The sequence below is a fragment of the Typha angustifolia genome, chromosome 8 (genome assembly GCF_048772165.1).
Source record: "Typha angustifolia cultivar Huaian chromosome 8, ASM4877216v1, whole genome shotgun sequence".
In the NCBI taxonomy this organism is placed as follows: domain Eukaryota; kingdom Viridiplantae; phylum Streptophyta; class Magnoliopsida; order Poales; family Typhaceae; genus Typha; species Typha angustifolia.
The window spans coordinates 14,687,699-14,704,974 of record NC_133246.1 but is presented as its reverse complement, the minus strand read 5'-3'; the positions used below and the strand labels follow the sequence as shown (position 1 = coordinate 14,704,974).

At 39.1% G+C, this 17,276-nt stretch overlaps 2 protein-coding genes across 3 annotated transcripts; one reads left to right on the top strand and one right to left on the bottom strand.

Annotated features, from left to right (window-relative positions):
- The first annotated feature begins 1,577 nt into the window (after nt 1-1,577).
- Nucleotides 1,578-10,793, top strand: LOC140764282 (CBL-interacting protein kinase 24-like). Of its 2 annotated transcripts, none has more exons than XM_073102759.1 (15): nt 1,578-1,834; nt 1,900-2,122; nt 2,214-2,276; nt 2,377-2,448; nt 2,704-2,811; nt 2,894-2,968; nt 3,068-3,121; nt 3,937-4,062; nt 4,656-4,745; nt 5,598-5,720; nt 5,864-5,983; nt 6,832-6,948; nt 9,459-9,515; nt 9,611-9,685; nt 10,434-10,793. In XM_073102759.1, the coding sequence occupies exons 2-15, from the start codon at nt 1,964-1,966 to the stop codon at nt 10,527-10,529; spliced, it is 1,335 nt and encodes a 444-aa protein (XP_072958860.1). In that variant the 5' UTR covers nt 1,578-1,834; nt 1,900-1,963; the 3' UTR covers nt 10,530-10,793. The 2 variants fall into 2 exon arrangements, with proteins under 2 accessions (XP_072958860.1, XP_072958858.1); XM_073102757.1 differs by having other exon boundaries at nt 1,580-1,834; nt 1,916-2,122.
- A 3,334-nt stretch (nt 10,794-14,127) lies between these two features.
- On the bottom strand, nt 14,128-17,276 carry LOC140764539 (EIN3-binding F-box protein 1-like). Its single transcript, XM_073103144.1, has 2 exons — nt 17,004-17,276; nt 14,128-16,765 (listed from the first exon to the last, which is right to left on the bottom strand). Exons 1-2 carry the CDS (start codon nt 17,026-17,028, stop codon nt 14,844-14,846), a joined length of 1,947 nt encoding a protein of 648 aa, XP_072959245.1. The 5' UTR covers nt 17,029-17,276; the 3' UTR covers nt 14,128-14,843.

Sequence of the window (17,276 nt, the reverse complement as noted above, 5' to 3'; positions counted from 1 at the left end):
CAAACCGTATATCGAGCCAAAATATGATATAAACGAGACTACCTTAGCCTTGTTTCGTTGCAGGTTAAGTTCCAAACAGGATTAGTTTAGTCTTATTTTTTAATCTTAATTTTTTAAAAAATAAATTTAATGAGCTATAAAAAATATTTAATTATTGAATTAATTTAAAAAATTTAAACAAATAGCAAAAAAAATTAAGAGACGGTTAACGTATCAAATAATAATACGTCTATATAAAATTAAGTAATAATTTAGTCTATTTAGAGAAATTTAGGTACAATTAATCTAAACTAAAATAAAATAAATAAGAAGAATGATGCGTATCATGGTGGGGGTAGAATTCAACTATTTACGCTAATAATTAGGATCTAAATAAGAGATATTATTTAGGACAAAAAAATTATATTCTGCTCTTGCTTAAATTATTAAAAATAGTTCATTCCAATATTATGCACAGAACGAAATATGATGCAAAGATCATTGATAAATATTTTATAATCTAAATTTAGAAAAAAAATTAATCATAATAGAGAGTTAAAAAAATTTAGTGACAATTGTACTATTTTGAAAAATACAGTGATAATTATGAATTTTTTTAAAATCAGAGACTATTATGTAAAAATCCTAGAAAAATTAAGTGGGGAAGCCATAGAGTGCTGTATTTAAAATAAAATAACATAAAAAAGTGCTGCAGATAAACAGGATTTCGCATGCATATGCTTGTAGAGTAGCACTTCAGTGACTCTGATAGCGTTGTGATGGTTCGATGGACGATTAAAAACTCCACTGATGACATGATCTTTCTTGTTTTCTTCTATAAATAACTTAGAACTATCCCTAGATCCTTTAGCATATGCTACAGAGATCCAGTTAACAAGCCGTAAGTAACAGCAACTCAATATTTTTTTATTATAAAATTTTAATGTCATGCAATGCCCACAACTATTTTTATTAATCATGCTAAATCTTAACTTTGATAACGAAGTATGATATCTAAAAATACTTTTGGGTCTTTGTTTGTTTTGACGCAACTTGATGATTAAATTAGTTCACTCCGTGACATATTGAAGAAAAGGAAATAGTAACTCCCATTAGATCATCAATCTTGGGATGCTTCAGACTACTCAATGTTACATCTCTATTTATGCCCCTACAAGCCAATGCAATATGGGAAATAAAATTAAGGCTCAGGGGAAAATGGTGAGCTGATATATATGGATATCCTTACTAAAAGAAATATGGTTCACTAAAGATGTCTGAATTATTTTATATATATATATAGATAAACTGCCGAAATAATTAATAGTTTATTATATTAATTTACATATATAAATGCTGGATTTATTAAACAGAATTTGTTACAGTATTAAGTTTATGGTGGGCCCCATTCCTGTAAACAAAAATGTGTGGCGCAAAACTGGTTTGATAAAAAAAATACTCGAGAAAATGCAACGTGACATCATGGCCGACTATAATAGGAGTGGTATGTTTGGTCACAGTAGAGATTAGATATAGTGCGCGATTGTTAATGAACTATGAAGCCGGTGTTACGTTAGAGATGGCATGCTTGGCCACATCATATCCATCTGTTGCCTTTAAATCCAAATCCAAATCTAAATCGACATTAAATGCCTTTTAATTGCTAAGGGATTGATAACTTCTTCTTCTTTTTTTTCCTTTTCTTACCAGAGAAAGGGGCGAAAAAAAAGGTTATTAATTAATTTAGTAGTGAAAAGTCTCCTCATTCTTCTCCCCATTTGTATGTGTTAGCTTCGACCACTCTTCCTTCCTCGCCGCATCGAGAGGGAGGGGCGAAAAGAGACCCGGGGATCTCGTAACTTCCATTCCTTTCTCCATTCTTTGCTTCCGTTCTTTGGATTGAGATTTTAACTCTTGTAGGTGTTTGCGCTGTTAGAATCGAGACTCTGAGAGGTGAGGCGATCCGAGTAGAAGCCAATGAGCGATGGGTGCGAAGAAAGTTGGCAGGTATGAGGTCGGAAGGACGATTGGGCAGGGCACCTTCGCCAAGGTCCGGTTCGCCGTCAACGGCGAGACCGGGGAGAACGTCGCCATGAAGGTCCTCGCCAAGACCACCATCCTCAAGCACAAGATGGTCCATCAGGTCGCCTTCTTCTCGATTCCTCGTGCTACCCTAATCGCATCCCGTGTTTGGTACGATTTGCTCGTGTCTTACTCTACCTTTGGATTCGCAGATCAAGAGAGAGATATCGATCATGAAAATTGTTAGGCACCCGAACATAGTCAGATTACATGAGGTAGTACCAATCTAAATTGATGAAAGTGTTTAAGTTGCCAGATTTTATCCTTATTATTTGAGAGCTCTTCCTGATGTTGGGTTTTTGATTGGTTTCTTAGGTTTTGGCTAGCAGGACGAAGATATATATCATCTTGGAGCTCATCACTGGAGGCGAACTCTTTGATAAAATAGTAAGATTTGTTTTTGTTTCGAAATTATGCAATCTATATTTTGCGGTAGTTAACTTGTGCAAATTATGGCATGGAATGATGGAGGTTCTTATTACATAAAAGTTTTGTTTCTGAAATTACTTCTAAATAGGCGCTTGCTGTTTTCTTTTGACTCATTTCTTATATATGGTAACTATCCGTTCGTTGTTTAATTTCATAAATTTTGTTCTGCATTTCTGTTCCTTCATATCTTCATCAACTTCAAATCATTTGTAGGTTCACAAAGGAAAGCTTCACGAATATGAAGCTAGGAAGTACTTTCAGCAACTTATCGATGCAATTGATTATTGCCACAGTAGGGGTGTTTATCATAGAGATTTAAAGGTCTGTCGCATTATAAGCATCAGTTGCTACTCTGTTAAAAACCTGCTGTATTCATCTCTTGAAAATTTTCTCACATGTGTAGCCTGAAAATCTTCTTCTTGATGCCCGGGGGAACTTAAAGGTTTCAGATTTTGGACTTAGTGCATTAACCCAGCAAGTGAGTATGGTTGATTGTCCATATTGTGAAACTGCTTATATTGCTTCTATTACTCGTAATATTTGATTCTGTATTGTATGCTGACCATTTTCGTTCCAGGGAGTTGGCCTTCTTCATACAACATGTGGGACTCCTAACTATGTTGCTCCTGAGGTATAATTGAGTAGGCTTTATGATGACCAATATCTGTTAATTAGGGTAGTTCTTCATGCCACATCCAACTGATAGGACTGATGATATTTATCTTTTCATGATCGAACTTAGTTGCTAATTATCCTTTTATCTTCTCTGGCTCACTTTTTGTGTTTTAAATGCCTTCAATTTTTGGATTCTCACTGCTCCTTTTTATTTAGGGTTAGTTACACTTAGCTCACGTAGATCTTATAAACTAAGAAACTTTTTACCATGCAGACCTCTGAATTAAGGAGCTTATATGGATTTTCTTTTTTGTAGTTTAGGGAATCTGTGGATATAAAAAAAGTTCACATTGTATATGTGAAAAATAGTGATAGTTTAGAAGCGGCTAACCGTAATTATCCCTTTTGTTGATTGAAAATACTCTTATCCCTGCACTGAACCTGCATTCAATATTTGATCTTCGCTGGCCTATCTTTGACCTATTTGGCTGTAGTGTTACTCTAAACTTGCAATGATATTAGGAAGGCTTAAGTTAGTTGTGCAATTCATAGTAAACTAGTATATGCTAGTATGTCAAGTGAAAAATAACTCCAAACATCAAAAGCTCGTCTTGGATCTTTGTTATGTTATTAACAATCAGGTTATACTGAAACTGCTATGTAGGTTAGGGCAGTGAGTAGTTACATTCTCTTAACTTATTGTATGCTCTTTAAACTTTATTTTTCTCCAAAGATGAAATAAATTACTTTTATTGTTAAAATATCTTGCAAAAGTAAGGAGCATTGTGCTATCTGTATAATGTATTCTTAGACTCAGAGGTGCCTCTGTAGGTACTCAGTGATCAGGGTTATTATGGATCTTCAGCTGATATTTGGTCATGTGGAGTAATCTTATATGTTTTAATGGCTGGATACCTTCCATTCGATGAGACTGATCTTCCAACCTTGTATAGGAAGGTAATTTAGTTTCTTCTTCTTTTTCTTTTTTAAGTGATTTTTTAAACTAACTGAAGGGTCTAGTTTATGGATTTGTTCTGTTAGTCACTATTTCGGAGATCTCTTATAGCCTTAAACTATTTTTCCTCATATAATTTTGTTATTTATATATAGATTGCTATAGAAATTAGGGCTATTTTGAAAACTAAAAGCCTTTTTTTTTTATGCAAATGCCCCATAGAAATTGAAAATTTGGCTTTTCTCAAAAAAGAAGAAGAAAGACGTAGGTTGCTATATTAAGTATCAAGTCTGTTTGCACCTGAGACTAACTGGATAGCAAGGTGTTCTCAACCTTGAATATTTAGAAGCTTGTAATATTATTTGCTTAGATTTAAAATCAATTTGGAACGTGGAAAAGAAAATGATAGCTGAAGTGTGGAAAGAATGTATGGCTGTAATTATATATCAAATTCAGTAGCTAATGCTATGAAGTAGACATTTCAATTCTTCTAACATATTTTCTACTAAATCCAAGTATCTTTTCTTTTTTTTCTGAACTTTGTCGGTAAATTTTCCATGGGCATAGATTGTTACCACATTTTATTGCTTTATAGATTACTGCAGCAGAATTTTCTTTCCCAGCCTGGTTCTCTTCAGGAGCTAAATCGTTGATACAGAGAATTATTGATCCAAATCCAAAAACTGTGAGTATGAACAGCAGAGTTCATTTGATGAAATTATTTTCTTATCTATTAGCATGGAAAAAAGTGGTGTTTTGGCTCACACTTCCCACTTTAGTTTTGCAATTTTTATTGCTAATGCTTGGTTTGATGCTCCAGTTTGTTTTTCTGCGGGGATTGATGAAAGAGGACATTAAGAGAGGTGTCAGTGTGTCACTTAACCTATACCTGCAGAAATTCACTCAGTTTGTCTCATAATGTCTTCATGCCTTGTCTGATAATCTCATTGGCTTTTGTGATCTGGAATAGCATAATCTGAAAAAGAAAGCATAAGGAAGTTTAGTAGCAGATATTGTAATAGATGATTCAGGGTTTTGATGTGCAAAGATTCCATTAATCATAGCTGCAGTCTACTCTTCTATCAAACAGTAACTATCCACAGACTATGTAATTGAGTGCAGTTCTAGTTCATGTCATATAAAAAATGAGTTTTCTGCTACTTGAAGTTGTCATTTAGTCTAAGTTACTCTAATGGCTCATAATTGACAGATGCAAAGAAGATATCAAGTCTCAGTAGCTTGAATTGCTAAGCTGTCAGATATTTAATAAAAGACATCCAAGATAATGTGATTCTTATTGTTCATCTTCAGGGCCAACCCATGCAAACTAAACTGCATATTGCTTATCAGTTTATCAAAGAAATTGAATTATGGCCTTCAAAACAATCATGAATGCATTATCTGAGTTAATTAATACAACTTCAACACTTGATTGGCAACAACCATTTTATGCCAGAAATATTAGATATATGCTATATATAAGATTGCTATTCTTTATTAACTTGACCCATCTTTTGCCTTTTATATCTAAATACAGCGTATTCAGATTGAAGAAATAAGAAAAGATGCATGGTTCAGAAGAAACTATGTAGCCGTTAGACATTGCGAAGATGAAGACGTTGATCTGGATGATATAAATGCTGTTTTTAATGACATTGAGGTCAGTAGATCTCCCCCCTCTCTCTCTCTCTGGGTTATAACATTTGATGATTTTCCTCATGTACTTGGCACATTCTTATCTCGTGGAGAGAATCTTCTTTCCTTACTGGTTAACTTGTATTATAACCCTTTTTCTTGTTTCAGGAGCAATATGTAACTGAACAAGTAGTCAATAATGATGGTGGCCCCCTCATGATGAATGCTTTTGAGATGATTACACTTTCTCAAGGATTAGACCTTTCAGCACTGTTCGATAGAAGACAGGTACTTTCGAAATTGTAACAAAAGAAACTATGTCGTATGCTTGCCAACATTACAGATTTTTATTTATGATAACGAATGACATTTCATGCTTTGTTGGCGGATAAATTCTCAGTTATCTGTTACATTAACTTTTATTTGATAAAGTCTGTAACCATTTTAACATGGTTTCTTGGGAATTTGAACATATTCATAGTACTATTCAAAGCTGAAGACCTGTTACCAATTTCCAATGCTTCTGTTTCAGCACCTCAGTGATTCTTTCACTAATTAATAATTATGAATGCAAATTGTAAATCTTTGTCTGTTAGGATCCCTATGTTATGTTCTTTTGGCAACTTTTACTTGAGAATGGTTGCCTTGGCAAATTTATCTTTAAGAGAGATATTACGCTAATTATCATTTTGTACATCGCCTACAATAAGTCGTGATGGTGGTGCAGACATGGCTAATTCAATTGCTTGTAATGTGAAAGAATTTTATTTGTTCCGCATATATTACATACTGGAGCGGTACACCAGATTTGGCCTAACTTTAAGAATTTATGATGTTTTGAGTCTTTTGACTATGAGGATGTCTTGCATGCTCTTTCTGGTCTTGGGTATCGTGAATCATGATTTAATTTCTTCCATGGACCTGACGTTGCATATATCATGCTATCAATGGTATTGTTACAGGAGATGAGAACCAAACTTTTGGTTTTGTGAGTTTTTTTTATCTTCCATCTCTTCATAGATCAGCTTGGAGCCCCTGGTTTACTCAATTCCTGCTTTTTTTCCCCTATTAATACTCTGGTTTTTATATTCTATGCTTGCAGTAATATGATATAACTCTAGGATTTCTTTCTATAGGACTTTGTGAGACGTCAGACTCGTTTTGTCTCACGGAAACCGGCAAAGACTGTCATAGCAACTATTGAAGCTGTTGCTGAGTCCATGGGTCTTAAGGTCCATTCACAAAACTACAAGGTAACTATGCAAATAAATTTTTTAGTTTGTAAAAAAAATTGCTGCTATCTTTTCTTTTTCTTTTTCATACACTGTATTGCTTCAGGATCGGTTATTCTTTTCCCCTTTCTAAGTGATTCAAGTGACATGAACATTGCACCTAAAACTGCGAAGTTGCAGATGTGTAACTCTGCAGTACCAATTCCATATTTGTAGCTCGGCCTGCTAATGCAGAACTGTAAGAGAAAGAGATTATATATCTCAACTAGGATTTTTTACATTTAACTAACATATAGTCAAAATGAAGGTATATAACTTCCTACTATTGTCAGTCTAGAAATTGTAGACACTGCTGTACAAACATTAGATGCTGACCAAACAAATTTGGTGGTGTATTTTATTAGTTTAATTACAATAACACCTCTTGAACTATAGGGTAATATTGCAATTACTCTTTAACATTTAAAATGCTACAATCAGACCGTCTAAACTAATCATGCATTATAATTTTGCCCTTCCGTCATATCAGCATCTCATTTTTCGACTGAAAATAATCACGTTTGGTTTCACATATAAAATTTATGACAAATATACCCTTAGAATATGAAATTACTTTAAATTAAGATAATACCCTTCTTCTATCTTTTTTTTTGTTCTTCATTCTTTCATTTTGTCTTCTTCCCCTCCACCCCAATTGAAACCTTTCATCTTTGGTCAACCCCAAACCAAACTCTTCATCATCATCAACTACAACCCTTCTTCCTCAACTCCAACCCAAATCTAAACTAAAAGCATTCTTCTTCCTCAACCCCAACCCTAACATAAATTCAACTTAAACCCAAACCCTTCTTTTTCATCAACCCTAACCCCAACATAAACCCAAACCATTGCCAAGCAACTCCGCCGCTGAGACGTACTACTGCACCACCATCACTGACACCATCATCGTGAAATCTAACGACGCCAAGAGATCCCCAACCGGCCCCAACTCTAGGCACTTGGTCTACTCCATCCCCGTCGTGAGTGACGAGCCGACGACCCCTTGCGACCTCCCAACTATGTAGAGGTCGTGAATGCACTCCATGCTCCGGATTGTCGCCACTGTCTCCCTGTTTTGCACTGCCTTCTTGGTATACATCACCGACTCATTGCCTATGTTGCGCACCCTGAACTCGTTAAGGTACTTGTCGTCAAGCAGTGGCTCGTGGGTACAATCAGTGACTATGGTGATGGCACGGGAGTCTTTGGCGGCAATGGCTACTGCAAAGGTGAGGGAATGGCAGTTGAGGTTGAGGAGGAAGAAGTGGATGACAGTGAGGGAGATACCTGGGTGCTTGAACATGCGCCGAGTGTAGGGGAGCACCTCGCGATCATCGGGTCCGCCGAATAAGAGGAGGGAGGTGTGGCGGGCCACCGTCGTGGCGCTAGATCCTAAGGCACTAAGGTCGACGAGGATGGTGACGGAGCAAGGGGCGGTTGCGAGGATGCGCTCGTTGAAGACGCGGATGGCGGGGTTGGTGGTCTCTATGCCACCGATGGTCTGGTGCTTGTGGAAGGGGAGGAGGATGAGGGTGGCATGCTCGTTGGCAACGATGACGCAGACATCCTCATGCATGTTGAGGTAGATATAGAAGGCGGTGAGGGTATGCATAGACACGCAGCCAGCATATTGCTCGACAAGGTAGAGGGCAGGGGCGGTGGTGGGTGGCCTTGATGGAGTTGTTGACGACGAGGATGTTAGAGGCGTGGCCGATGAACTCGATTCGGAGTGCGGTGGGGTTAAAGAGGTCGACGAGAAAGGATGAGGAAGGGGATGTTGCAGACAGGTCGAATTTATATTCTCTTTAATAATAACTAATAGAATGCAGAATAATGCCCACATAGATGGGGAGGAAAAAGTAATCTATTATTTCTCGTTAGTGTCGTTTACTCCGTTTACCCGTTGGCCTAGTTGTAATGTTTTAAACAATAGGGATTCATTTGATATTAGCTTATAGTTCAAGGGGTATTAATGTAATTAAACATATTTTATTTGTAAGCAGAAGACCTGTAGTTTGGGGTAGTCTTATTCAGAGTTCCTTTCGTGGTACCTATGAGCCAACTAAGTAACTAACATTATAATTCTTCGTAACTAATTTTCTTCACTGAAGATGTTAGGATATATCAAGCTAACGGAAGGTGTTTTTCTTTGAAGAAGAATTAATTCCATTAGTTGGACTCTTTTTAACCATCTGTCTTTTCCACAGACTTTTTGTTGAATCACAAAAGATTTTATATACGGATCCCTTCAAACTTCGGCAAATTTTGCCACCATCTTCCGATTGTAGCAGGAGCTCTTAATCACTTTTAAGCACTCCAGGAAACGAGTTATAGTAGTACTTAGTGCTAAATACAAGTTTCTCAAAAATCAATGCAGTATGCGGTGGCTTGAATGCCTGCGTACCTGCGGGTGGCTTTTACATCTTGTCCTTGTATGATATTTTTGCTATTCATAGTTGACCTTCTGTTTGTTATGTACCTTTCCTCTGCAGATGAGACTAGAAGGAGTGTCCTTAAATAAGATGGGCCAATTTGCTGTTGTCCTGGAGGTAGTTTGAATTCATTTATCTCCAAATTACTTGGTGTTGTGAAAAAGCTTCAATTTCTTGGAAGACTTTCCCTTTGCTCATAAAATTATTGCCAGGTTTTTGAAGTTGCCCCTTCTCTTTTCATGACCGATGTTCGGAAGGTTGCTGGTGACACATTAGAGTATCACAAGGTTACTTCCATATCTCTCTCTCTCTCTCTCTCTCTCTCTCTCTCTCTCTCTCTCTCTCTCTCACGCACACACACACACACACACGTGCGGGTGAACTTTGGTGGTATTTATATCATTTTTGCAACTGAAGTTCAAAGGACTCGTCAAGCTTGGGAAGTGCTCATTCTTTTAACATATGTTGTGCCCCCAAAAGGGAGGCTTCCTTAATATACTACCTAAATGGGAGTCTTTAAACTGGAATAGGCTGATATAATGTTATGCTATTGTTAGAGTAGGATTGATGGTTATTGAAATTCTACGTGGTTGGAACTCTGCCTCAAAACAATTCCATACTCGACCGAGTTGCTAGGGAATATATTTATCTAGAACAGACTTGCATATGTTATTTATCCATTTAGTAAAAGTCTATAGTGTTTTAATTAGAAGAAAAAAAGTCTATAGTGGAGTAGAGGTGGATTTTAGGAGTACCTATTGACGTAATGATGTGCTACGAGTAGAGTGGGACAAAATGGTGCATTGGGTTCTTACTTTCTTGTATTAGGTAATGATACCCAAGACGTGGGGGGTTCATGATGTATTTACATTGCTAATACCATCATTTAAATTAATCAATCCTAGGCAGGATATGCCCTATAACTTTCGCTCCTAACAGTGCATTTGAATTCCCAATCTGTGCATACTAACTTTCGCTACTGCACTTTCATGTGTAACATAATGTTTTCACTTCTGTAAATCTTTCTCAATGCAGTTTTATAAGAACTTATGCAGCAAGCTTGAGGATATCATCTGGAAACCTACAGAAGTTGCCGCTAGACCTACTTTGCTTAGAACAACTACTTGCTGATTGCAGCTTTACCAATCACACGGCAGATAAAAGAGCTTTTTGTCGCGCCCTGGAGTTTCTGGAATCAGCAGTAAAGTTTTGTGTGTCTTTTTTAGCATGCCTTTAATCATCCTCTTCAAATGGTTGTAACTTGTAACTAGCCTCTCCCAACTTCCTATGTAATTACAAGTCGTAGTGCATCCAATCTATTAGACAATCTTTAGCTACTATGACAATCTTTGTACTGGAAATTGATAATATAAATTTTTTTTTTTCCTTTTGCTACTTCATGATGCACAGTTACACATTCAAGCACAGAGTGAAAGAAATGAAAGACGAAAGTCGCGAAATATCTGTCACCACAAATCTGTTTGCAATTTTGCATCACCTTAGAACTTGTTAGTTTGATGGTTGAATGAACTCTCAAGGTTGGAAGAGCTTATGTTGACATGCACATCTCCAAGCTAGTAGGTAATAATAGTCCTCACCTTGGCCTCTGGAATATGTAGCTGTGGAAGTTGTAATCATGGTGTGTGGACTAGAATTTGGAACTACCAAAGTAGGCGAGCAGGGCCTGCAGCTCAAGCACTTGTTCACACACAAGGGTGGCCTGGATCCCAGTGCCACTGTGAAAATAAACCAAATACTTGACGGGAGAGACAAATTATAACATAATAGTTCTCAAGACTAAATAGAGAGGCAAAGATGGCTTGCCCGGTCTCATTGGTAAGAGTGTGAAGGAGATGAAGAGGAGAGCAGCTGCAGCGATCTTAAGACCAATTTGGTAGTCCGCGGAAGATGCCATCAACACTAAACAATCATATATTTTGGGGAGAGGAGAGAGTGGAGGTGGATCAAATTTGGTCCAGTAACAAGCAAACACCAAAGAAATTATAAGCGCATTATATCAATAAGAACGACAAGACATGGCCCTGACACTGCAGGGCCGATCGTTCCTCTTGCTTGCGCCGTTCATCCTCTCATTAAATGCACACGTTTACGTCGATCATCATGCATACGGAAATGGGATGGCCATGGATGACTATCAGAACGGATGTTGTTGTTGATCATCATTAAGATGATGATCACATAATATATAAAATGTAGTTGAAGCGATTCTGCGCGACCATGTCCTCGGGTACACACACTCCCATTCTTGCGACGTGAAGTGAAATAGATCTTCCACCTTAATGTGTTGGTTAATATCATGACAAATAGTCGTGAATTCTATTTACAACCGGGAGAATTAGTAATATATAAACTATCACTAAAATATAATTTAAAAGAAGAAAATAATGTAAAAGCCCGCAGATTACAATGAGTTTATCGATAGAACTAACACGAGTATAAATACAAAAACTACACGCCGAAAATGCCAAAAGTAAGATACATTAGTAGGAAAATGAATCTCTACACGTATTTACAACCGAAGTAAACGCGACAGGCCTGATGCCTCACCAAATGAAATCGACACAAAATGCTCCTAGCTTAATAATAGTCCATTCATCTGCTGAATCAATTATAGAATTAGTCTTAGCAAGTGAAAATGATCTTTAGTACAATAATATATAAAGAATCATATAACATGATAGTATGTATATAATTACACTTAATTTGATAAGTGTATGAATATAAAGACATGCATACAATAATATAAGCTAGTATAATTTGAGTCTTGTATAAATTATGTCTCACATTCTTTATATGTTCACACATCATAGTAGACTTGACTTACCGACCATCATTAAGTATCCATTCAAAATAAATGCCCAAAGAAGAAAAATAGATCATAGCAGTAGAATCACTTACGTTGATATGACTAAGTACCTCACTCATATGTGACATATTTATAATATGGTCGGTCCACTATATATCCTAAATAATAATAATAATAATAATAATAATAATAATAATAATAATATTATTATTATTATTATTATTTCTTATGAATATTTGCATTGTATTTTAGTAAATCTTGTACCCGCTATATCCACATGATTAATTTTGTTGCAGTTCTTCCTTGCCGGAAATTAATTTAATTATCTAACCTATTTATAATAAACGTGCTCATAGTTTATAAACACAAGAAGCTCAAAAGAAAAGGAAAAAGTTTGGAGGAATTGTGGCCGGTGTTGCTAACTGCCAAGTATAGTCCGGCTGCGCTGCGCCGCGCCCGTGAATTTGACTCGTGAAGGCTCGAAGGGTTAGCTGCCAAGTATAATCCTAACATTTATATATGAATTAGGTAGTAGTCTACATGCCCATAAATTCTCCCCACTGTCTGTTTCACAGAAAACAACACTACAGTTGGCATTCAATCTACGTGGATGTGCGTGCTTGTGTTGTCATATCACTGCGCTAACTCCGTAACTGCCACAAACAGTCGTTGTATCTGATTCCTCTCTCCTCACTTCTCACCTTCTTTCGCTGCTGCAGTGTGCTCACTGCTCTCCTTTCCCATTGCTTGTGTGTTGTATCATATGTACCCCTACAGTAAGTATAAGTGGAAGGGGTTGACCACAATAAACGGATCATAATGGATCACGGGCTTAATATTTTAGATTGATATGTAGCTGGTATCGGAATTGAATCCTATATCAAAAAAATAAAAAATCTTCGTTGGAGTAGTCGTGCAAAGTTTGGTTCAAATTAGCAAACGGAAACGTACGTTGGTTGGAATGGAAAGTTTCAGGTTATGATATGGAAACGTGAAACAACTGTAAACCATACCGAATCTTAATTCCCCTGCATCTGAAGTTATCCAAGTAGAAGTGAGAGAAAAAGAGAGAGAGAGAGAGAGAGATTAACAATATTATCTCACTACCGATCCATATCTTATCGTATCTAGCCCAAATTCGACAATTCACGAGGAAGCTTCTCTCCTTGTGAAAGAATTGATTGCTGAAGAAAAAAGAGAGGGGGGAAAAGAAGAGAAGGATATATTGTTCCAAGTAACGGGACATGTTTCCCCCACGTGTAACATACACTTGCTGGACAGCAAAACAGAGAGATATGTGGACGAGAATCCGATGACTCTTACATTGTGGGTGTCAATTTTCACATCGAAGCGTGGAGATCACAGATTGGTTGGTGTTCTCTCACCTGGGCAAGCATCAGATAATGGGTATGAAAGCATTTGCAAAGACGAGACCTTTTGGGTCACAGGATGATTAATGGCTATCATCATCACATTCACATAGAATGCAGTGCAAAGTAATATGGAATATATTTGGGAAAGAATAAGGCTTAAATACCATGTGGAAAGTTCGGCCAAATGTTTATCCTTATATATATAAAACTCAAAAGTTTCATAGGTGAGTCCTAAAAGTTTCACGGAAACTGCTTAATCTACTGAACATATTCACAAACCTACCTAGTGGGAATTGCTAAAGAGAGAATTTCTATCAAATAAAATACTCACAGGGGAAACTTTTTTTTTTTTTTTTTTTAATAATAAGAATATGAACAATGCACATAGACGCATGCAGCTATTTAGACAAGAGAGATGCACAGCATCATCTGCCAAACTCATACAGCAAAATAGTAGCAAGACCAAAGCATCCAATAAGAACCAGGCACACATCTCACAAGTTAAAAAAAAAAAGGCATTCAAAATTAGTTGTTACACACAAACACAAGATTATTTATTATGATAAAGTTGCTAGGATTACTACAGTCCTCAGCTATCAGCCTGTAAAAGAAGGGCTCAGCGAAAAAAAAAACAACCAAAGAAAGGTTGTCATGGCATGCTCTAGTATGCGCTGCCATTACTGAGGCCCCATGAATCCCCCAGGCGTCAAAACAGAACTGTGCAAAAGCAACCATTACAGCAACCATACTACACAAACCAACACAACTGACTCGAACGACACAACTTCCAGACAGGAAGAAACTACAAGACCTGACATTGATTCTAGACCTCGAACTTGAACCGGAAGGCAATTCCAGTAAACACCAATAACCAACACAGTGAAAGAAACAACTTAATGCAAAACAGCTAAGAACCAGGACCAGGTATAGTTGTAATCACAAGGACCAAGGCCAAGATGGAGGAAAGCTAGCGAAATTATCGCAGCCAAATACTCCGGAGCAGTCGCCCCCTTTAGAGGGGGAGATCTGCAAAAAAGGGGGGTAGGCCAGAGGTCCTCGGAAAACAACCAAGTCCCATGGTAAAACATGAAAAGCCCACTGCCTACGACAAGAGCTAAAAACTGACTGAGGTAGAGCTCAGCTAATACTACTGCTTGTTTCTTATTTGTATCTGAAGCTGGAGAGAGATGGCTGGCTATATGGCTGAAAACACTTCTCCAGCAGCTTCCTTCTCCTTCTGTGCATCTAGGAAAGAACATCGCACCACCAGAGCTTCTCCTCCAGCGAACCAATCCCGCAGGTACTGATCAGATTGCAAAATTGAAGATTCAGACCAATAAGAGACTGCCCTAGGTTGGCCAAGAATGGTAGACTCTTCTGAGTGACTTTGGAACAACCAGCCAGAGAGAGAACATGCAGGTTAAGCTGCCTTGCCGATGCCAGGACTGCGACGCCGTAATCACTAACCATGCACCTCGACAAATCTAGTTCATCAATCACAGAACAGTTCTCTGCGACAGCCAAAAGGCTCTTATCGGTCACCTTCTTACAGCCATCAAGATTGAGTACCTTGAGACTACTTCCATGTGCCTTGACCATGGTAGCAATAGAGGTATCCGTGAGATTCACACAATCACTAAGGTTGACCTTCACCAACCCTTGAGAACTCTCAATCAGGGGAAGGAGCCCTTGATCGGTCACACCAGTAAGACCGCTCAGATCAATATTCTCCAACTGTGGGCAAATCTTGGCAACCACAGCCAAGCTTGCACTAGTGAACCCTGGGCATTCGCGGATAGTCAAGGATCGAAGAGAGATACAGGAGGGTAGTGGTGCTGTCCAAGAACTGACGTCCTTGATCCCCATGCATTTCACCAGGGCTAGTGTCTTTAATTCCCGGTTGCAGTTAAGAAGACCACCAAGAACACCACCAAGAGTGATCCTATTGCACTCTTCAAGTTGCAGGTTTTCAAGCGCCTTTGCCGTTTCAACAAAAGCTTTAAGACCAACATCTGACAGACAGCAGCACCTGCGGAGGCACAGCTGCTTCAGACTTGGGCAGCACTTGGCAATGGATGCAAGGCCCAGATCTGTAACCCCACGGCAAGAGGTGATAGTTACGCACTTCACCTTTAGCAAACCAAGAGCATTCGCCATGACCCAAAAGCCCCTCTCGCCTATGTTCTGGAGGCCGGTAAGCACAAGGTCCGTGACAGCCTTCCCGTAGTAGCCGACGACGGCAAGAGATACATCAGTGATGTTCAAACCCTGAAGCTTAATCTTCGCCAGGGAGGCAGAAGCAGAAGAAACGATGCTCGAGACACCTTGGTCGCCAACAAGTGGGCAGTTCTTGATGGCGAGAGATTTTAGCTGCGGACAGCCGCGACCGATAGCCTGCAGGCCTTCGTTGCCTACACCTGAGCAAGACTCCAAAGTCAGAGACATCAAGTTAGGGCATTTCTGGGCGACGGCGGTCAAGCCCTTGTCGGAGATGAGAGGGCAACGGGCCAGATCGAGCTTTTCCAACATGGGGCATCCACTTGCAATCTCGGAGAGGCCCGCGTCGGTGATCAGCGGCACGTCCCACAAAGAGAGAAGGCGAAGGGAAGGGCAAGCGCGAGCAACGGCAGAGAGCCCGAGATCGGTGACGCCGCGAGTCGGATGGCTTCCCTGGATCAACAGCTTGCCGAGTCCACCACGGGCACCGGCGCCTATGGTTACAGCGGCAAGTCTAATATCCGTTGCTTCCTTGCTTTCCAAAGTCCTGGTGAGTTGTCCATCGCTCCCATCCTCTTTTACCTCTTCCTTGGTCACATCTCCATTAAGATCTGGCAGTTTCTTCTTCTTTGGGATCTCAGCAGCCGGGATGCCGCTCAGAATCGTGAGCCACCGCTTGGAGACAGAAGCGGCCGTGCTCCTCTCTTGACCTCCCGGCAGCCGGCGGAGGATCTCAAAGAGGCACTCATCAGGGAGAACGTCAATTGAGCAAGGCTTCGGCTCATCCTTGGCGCTTGCCATCTCTTCCAGATCGAGGAAGAAAGGTGCGGCGACGCGAGACCTCTTACGAGGCGGGCAGTAGGCATTGAGGTTAGAAGCCACCGATAAGAAGAGGCTCGGATCCGTGAGCTTCGAGAAGAAAAGTCCACCGGCGCGGACATCATCGTTGCCTGAAAGATTCCCAAAAGGTTTTAACGTCAATCTTCAGGGGGAAATGATCTTTGAAACTAATAAAATCAAAAGATTTAACTCATGAAAACCCCCAAAATAGAACCAATCGCAAAGAAAACTGAGACAAAGCAACACGATCACACACCAAAACGATATAACCGAGCCTAGATCTGGAGATAATTAAAGAGAGCAGATCTACAACAACAACAAAAAACGCATGCAAGTAAATCAAATCACCTCCGTAGTTGACGAGCGCCGGCATGGATGCAGGCAAAGAGATGACTCAACTCCAATCGCCGATGCCACCACCAACAAAGAGCACAAGAAGAGGCAGAGCGAAATCGGCACGAGATCTCTCAACAAAAGAGAAGCCGAATGCATTTACAAGTAGAAACCCCCTTCTTCCACCATTCCACAAACCCTAATCAGGGCAAAAAGAAAGCGAGAAAAATTAAGGAGAGAGAGAGGGGGGGGGAGACGGAGAAAAAAAGAAAACTAGTACGTGTGAAT

Excerpts from the sequence above, each read along its gene's own strand:
- LOC140764282 (XM_073102759.1), top strand. The coding sequence starts at position 1,964 with ATGGGTGCGAAGAAAGTTGGCAGGTATGAGGTCGGAAGGACGATTGGG. Across the intron at positions 4,063-4,655 it reads TTCCAACCTTGTATAGGAAG|ATTACTGCAGCAGAATTTTC; the intron begins GTAATTTAGTTT and ends ATTGCTTTATAG. Across the intron at positions 5,984-6,831 it reads CACTGTTCGATAGAAGACAG|GACTTTGTGAGACGTCAGAC; the intron begins GTACTTTCGAAA and ends TTCTTTCTATAG.
- LOC140764539 (XM_073103144.1), bottom strand. The coding sequence starts at position 17,028 with ATGCCGGCGCTCGTCAACTACGGAG. Across the intron at positions 16,766-17,003 it reads GGCGCTCGTCAACTACGGAG|GCAACGATGATGTCCGCGCC; the intron begins GTGATTTGATTT and ends GGAATCTTTCAG.